This window comes from Arachis ipaensis, chromosome B2 (genome assembly GCF_059453495.1).
Source record: "Arachis ipaensis isolate K30076 ecotype BB chromosome B2, ASM5945349v1, whole genome shotgun sequence".
Taxonomy (NCBI): Eukaryota; Viridiplantae; Streptophyta; class Magnoliopsida; order Fabales; family Fabaceae; genus Arachis; species Arachis ipaensis.
Genome location: NC_142437.1, coordinates 113,906 through 120,019, shown reverse-complemented (window position 1 = coordinate 120,019; position 6,114 = coordinate 113,906). Strand labels below are relative to the sequence as shown.

Sequence of the window (6,114 nt, the reverse complement as noted above, 5' to 3'; positions counted from 1 at the left end):
GAAATGGACATTGATGACGTATTTTTTCTTCTACTTTTCTGTGCATCTCTTGATTTTTGATTAATTGATTATTGAATATTGATGACTTGACCAGTTAAGAATATGGATTAGTTCAATTTTTAAATTTCTTTGTTTATCTATCTTTTTTATTAGGATAGTTTTGGGTTGCCTCTATATGAGATAAAAATACAGTGTGATTAAACTTTATTCAATTTAGGAATAGCTTTTCAATATGTGTGATGTGTTCTTTCCAAATAGAGGCTTAATTTGCTTGTGTATGATTAAACGTTGCTGGTTTATAAAAGAATGAACTAGCTAACATTTTGGGGCCTTAATTTGCTTGTGATTTGAATTTAATTAAAGACAAATGGAAGAATGAAGGCCTTAGTTTGCTTCGATTTTGCTTACAATTTTGGTTCACTAATCCATCTTCATTAAATACAATGTAATAAGTGTCTTGCGTATGATTGTTTTCAATTCTCAATTTATCTTTTATTCACGTAATGAGACTCCTTTATAGCTATGCAATTGATGACTGCTTGTTAGACCAACTATATTCCTGTCTTTTATTATTGTCTATGTTAATTCGTTAATTGAAATATATCAGATCACACATAATATTATTATTCATTGAAAAAAGTTGAGAAGTTGAAGAAACACTATCTCTAGGATCACTTTCGTCCCATTTTGGATTAAAACAAAATGAATAGTTTCAATCAAAAGATGTCAAGGAAGAAAATGAGTTAAGCAAAAAAAAGAGAAAGAAATTAAAAGAGAAAGAAAGAAGGAAAAAAGAAAAGTTGAGATATTCATTTATATAAAGGAAATCTAAAAACACATTATGATGACTAAATTAAAAGATATCTCTATATATGTATCATGTTGCTAAAGGCTACAAAGGGAATGGACATATAACAAAAGATGGAAGGAAAATAATGAAGGATGTTGTGAGGAAATATTGAGTGATTACTTCGGAAGATGACAAAAAGCTATCCACCTGCTGTAATTTTTGGTCTATTAAGTAATAATGTAGATTAAAATATGATATGTGAAAACTTTTAATGAATGTTGGAGACCTTTACATGGATGTTGCAAATGATATTATGTAGGGCTTTTTAGAGTTTTCTAGGGTTATCTATGATTTTCTAGGGTTCTCTAGTATTACCTAGGGTTTTTTTAGGATTTTACTAGAGTTTTCTAGGGTTTTTTTATGGTTATCTAGGGTTTTCTATATTTTTTCTAGAGTTTTCTAGGATTTTTAGGATTTTCTAGAATTTTTTTCACGGTTTTTAGGGTTTTTTAGGGTTTTTCTAGTGTTATCTAGATTTTCTACGATTTTCTTAGGTTTTTGAGAGATTTCAAGGATTTTCTAGGTTTTGTCTAGGTCTATCTAGGGTTTTCTAGGATTTTTTTAGTTTTTTTTTTTGTTTTTTCTATGATTTTTTAAGGTTTTTTAGGGTTTTCTAGGATTTTCTAGATTTTTTTTCTTAGGTTTTCTAGGGTTTTTCTACGGTGTTTAGCATTTTTAGGATTTTCTATGGTATTTTTAGGGGTTTTTAGGTTTTTTGTATTTTCTAAGGTTTTCTTTGGTTATCTAGTGTTTTCTAAGGTTTTTCTTGGGTTATCTAGGGTTTTCTAAGATTATCTAGGGTTTTTTAGGATCTTCTAACGTTTTTTTGGATTTTTTAGAGTTTTCAAGTGTTTTTTAAGTTTTTTCTAGGGTTTTCTAGGTTTTTCTAGGATTTTCTAGGGTTTTTAGGACTTTCAATGGTGTTTTTATGGTTTTTAGGACTTTTTAGGGTTTTTCTAGGGTTTTATAGATTTTTCTAGAGTTTTCTAAGATTTTTCTATTGTTTTCTTGGATTTTCTAGATTTTTCTAGGGTTTTCTTGGGTTTTCTAGGATTTTTTTAGGGTTTTTTAAGATTTACTAGGATTTTCTAGGGTTTTTAGGGTTTTTATTGTTTTCTAAGATTTTTTATGGTTTTCTAGGGTTATCAAATTTTTTCTACTGTTATTCAGAGATTTCTAGAGATTTCTAGGATTTTCTAGGATTTTTTAGGATCTTCTAGGGTTTTTATGGGTTTTCTAGGATTTTCTCGGATCTTCCAGGGTTTTCTAAGTTTTTTCTAGGATTTTATAGGGTTTTCTATGGTTTTTAGGGTTTTCTAGGGTTTTTTATGGTTTTTCTAGGGTTTTCTAGATTTATCTAGGGTTTTCTAGGGTTTTTTATTATTTTCTAAGGTTTTCTAGGGTTTTTCTAGTGTTTTCTAGGGTTTTCTAGAGTTTTTCTAAAGTTTTCTTGGGTTATCTAGGTTTTTTAGGGTTTTCTAGGATTTTTTAGGATTTTTAGGGTTTTCTAAGGTTTTTTTTATGTTTTTTAAGGTTTTCTAGGGTTTTTTAGGATTATCTAAGGTTTTCTAGGGTTTTTAGGATTTTCTAGGATTTTCTAAGTTTATCTAGGGTTTTCTAGGGTTATCTAGGATTTTCTAGGGGTTTTAGGATTTTCTAGAATTTTCTAAGGTTTTTCTAGGGTTTTCTAGGCTTTTTAGGGTTTTTAAGATTTAATAGGGTTCTTCTAAGGTTTTTAGTGTTTTCTAAGATTTTTCTAGGGTTTTCTAGGATTATAAAAGGTGTTCTAGAGTTATTTAGAATTTTTTAGGATTTTCTATTTTTTCTAGAGTTTTCTAGTTTTATCTAGGGTTTTCTAGGGTTTTTCTTGGGTTTTCTAGGATTATCTAGAGTTTTCTAGGATTTTTTATGGTTTTCTAGGATTTTCTAGGGTTTGTTAGGATACTTAGGTTTTTTTAGAGTTTTTTAGGGTTTTCGAGGGTTATCTAGGGTTTTCTAGGGTTATCTGGGATTTTTAGAATTTCATATAGTTTGTTAGGTTTTTCTAGGTTTCTTTAGTGATTTTAGAGTTTTCTAGGATTTTTTTAGGGTTTTCTAGATTTTTTTATGGTTTTCTATGATTTTCTAGGGTTTTTTAGGATTTTCTAGGGTTTTTTAGATTTTTTTTCTGGGATTTTCTAGAGTTTTCTAGAGTTTTTTTTATGGTTTTAAGGGTTTTTTAAGATTTTTATAGGGCTTTCTTGGGTTTTTCTAGAGTTTTCTAGTGTTTTTCTAAAGTTTCTAGGGTTATCTAGGGTTTTCTAGTATTTTTTAGGGTTTTTCAGGATTTTTTTAGGGTTTTTTAGGTTTATTTTTAGTATATTAAAGGCAAAATTTCCAACGCGTAGAACGAAGAAAATAGTCAAAGAATCGACTCAATTGATGGAACTTAAAACCGAGACGCAGCAACCTCAATTCAAAGAGCTTGAAATCGAAGGTACAGCAAGATCAAATAACAAATTTCTTGATCAGCATAAAGTTTTCACTATTTATTTTCATTAAAACTCTACCTGTGTGTTTGTGGCAGTGGAGTGTCAAATCAGTGCAATTAAAGTGGTTCGTGATGTTGACATCGAGCGATTGTTGATGGAACTTCGTTTGGTTCGATCGTGCTTCAGTGAGGAACAGCTCCGGAAGCCAATGTTGCAGGTCTTCGAAGAAACCTTACCGAATCTCTCAATTGTGAAAGATGAAGAGAATGGGAAATTCGATGTGAAGTGGAAAGAGAGAGGGAGCAGAATGTCCACAACCTGTGGTGGTGTAGGAAGAGATTTGCACACTTCTCTGTTCCAGAGGCTTTGGATTGCTTTTCCTTCGGAATGTCCTTCTTCGGTTCCTCAGTGTGGTGGTTTTGAATACTCTAGCAATACTGGTAGTGTTTAGTTTTCTTTTTCGATTTAACTCATTTCATATCTGAATTAAAGTTTCTTAAATTGAATTAAAAAAATGGAAATGTGTGTTACAAAACATACTATTGTTCTATGCCCCTTAAATTGTTTGATTTCCTTCAATTTTGAACGATTTTACTATAGATATTATAGTTCTTATACATTTTGGCATAGATTGTAGTTTATACCTGTTATTTTACTTTTTTGTTGGCAGGGAGAACATGATTTCTTGGTGATGAAAATCTTCATTTTAAGGACTTTGTATGTTCTCTATCTTCTTTGTGCACTTTGATTAATTGTATTTCGTAACATCCTTAGCTGGCTTATTTGGGTCACTTACCAGGACTTGATGCGACATAAAATTGGGGTAGCTGTGTAGGAGCAGCATTAATATTCCAATTCCTTTCAATAAGTTTTACACTAAATCCATTTGAAATAAGTTTATATCATTTATGTAATATTCCATTTCTTTTCAATATATTCTAGTAAGTCGTGTTTAACACTCAATAAAAGTGCAGTTCTTTTCTTAACTTATCAATTAATTCAATTTTCTAAGCCAAATGCACATAAAATAGGGAACATGGAAAAGAATAGGAATGCATCACGTATCTCTTTCACAGTCTTCCCTGTAATTTCATATGGCAATTTGGGAGCAGCAACTGAAGTGCTGACAGTTGAAGTAGTTCTAAGTGACAAAAAGAACGTAAGATATCATATGCAATTTAGAGTTTTCTAGGATTTTCTAGGTTTTTCTAGAGTTCTCTAGGTTTTTCCTAGGATTTTCTAGGGTTATTTAAGGTTTTCTAAGGTTTCTAGGATTTCCAGGTTTTCTAGGGTTATCTAGGATTTTCTAGGGATTTTAGAGTTTTCTAGAGTTTTTTAAGGTTTTCTATGATTTTTAGTGTATTTTAGGGTTTTCTAGGGTTTTATAGGTTTTTCAAGGATTTTATAGGGTTATCTAGGGTTTTCTAGGGTTTTCTAGTATTTTTTAGGGTTTTTTAGGGTTTTAGGATTTCTTAGGATTTTAGGATTTTCTAGAGTTTCCTAGGATTTTGTAGGATTTTTTATGGATTTTTAGGATTTTCTAGGATTTTTTTAGGATTTTCTAGGGTTTTTAGGATTTTTTAGGGTTTTCTAGGATTCTCTAAGGTTTTTTAGGGTTTTGTAGCATTTTTAAGGATTTTTCTAGAGTTTTTTAGGGTTTTAAAAGATTTTTCTAGGATTTTCTAGTGTTATCTAGGGTTTTTCTTGAATTTTCAAGGGTTTTCTAGGGTGTTTTAGAGTTTTCTTGGGTTTGTGATGGTACTAAGATTTTTTAGAGTTTTCTAGGATTTTTAAGATTTTCTAGGGTTTTTTGAATTTCCTAGAGTTTTTTAGGATTCTTTACTGTTTTTAAGGGTTTTCTAGGACTTTCTAGGGTTTTTCTATAGTTTTCTAGGATTTTCGAGGATTTTCTAGGGTTTTCTAGGGTTATCTAGTATTTTCTAAGGTTTTTCTAGGGTTTTCTAGCGTTTTCTAAGATTTTTCTAGGGTTTTCTAGATTTTTCTAAGATTTTCTAAGGTTTTTCTATTATTTTTTAGGGTTTTCCTAAAGTTTTCTAGGGTTTTCTAGGGTTTTTAGGATTTTTTAGTGTTTTTCTAGGTTTTATGGATTATCTAGAGTTTTCTAGGGTTCTTTAGTGTTTTTTAGGTTTTCTAGGGTTTTATAGGGTTATCTAGGATTTTAGAGGATTTTCTAGGATTTTCTAGGGTTATCTAGGATTTTCTAGGATTTTTTAGGATTTTTCTAGAATTTTTCAGAGTTTTCTAGGGTTTTTCTCAGGGTTTCTAGGGTTTTCTAGATTTTTCTAAGATTTTCTAGGGTTTTTCTATTATTTTTTAGGGTTTTCTAGGGTTTTTCTAGAGTTTTCTAGGGTTTTTAGGATTTTCTAGGATTTTTCTAGGATTTTTTGGATTATCTAGAGTTTTTTAGGGTTCTTTAGTATTTTTAGGTTTTTTAGGATTTTATAGGGATATCTAGGATTTTAGAGGATTTTCTTGGATTTTCTAGGGTTATCTAGGGTTTTCTAGGATTTTTAGGGTTTTTCTAGGATTTTTCAGAGTTTTCTAAGATTTTCTAAGCTTTTTCTAGGGTTTTCAAGGGTTTTCTATGGTTTTTAGGGCTGTTTAGGATTTTTCTAGGGTTTTCTAGATTTTTCTAAGATTTTATAGGGTTTTCTGTTGTTTTTTAGTATTTTCTAGGGTTTTTCTAAAGTTTTCTAGTGTTGTCTAGGGTTTCCTAGGGTTTTGTAGGGTTTTCTATGGTTTTTCTAGGGTTTTTAGGGTCTTCTACAATTT

The 6,114-nt window shown here is 30.3% G+C and overlaps 1 protein-coding gene across 1 annotated transcript; it reads left to right on the top strand.

Moving 5' to 3' along the window:
* Positions 1–3,271: 3,271 nt before the first annotated feature.
* Positions 3,272–3,772, top strand: LOC107626637 (uncharacterized). Its single transcript, XM_016329532.1, has 2 exons — positions 3,272–3,326; positions 3,417–3,772. The coding sequence occupies exons 1-2, from the start codon at positions 3,272–3,274 to the stop codon at positions 3,770–3,772; spliced, it is 411 nt and encodes a 136-aa protein (XP_016185018.1).
* The last annotated feature ends 2,342 nt before the right edge of the window (positions 3,773–6,114 follow it).

Excerpts from the sequence above, each read along its gene's own strand:
- LOC107626637 (XM_016329532.1), top strand. The coding sequence starts at position 3,272 with ATGGAACTTAAAACCGAGACGCAGCAACCTCAATTCAAAGAGCTTGAA. Across the intron at positions 3,327-3,416 it reads CAAAGAGCTTGAAATCGAAG|TGGAGTGTCAAATCAGTGCA; the intron begins GTACAGCAAGAT and ends TGTTTGTGGCAG.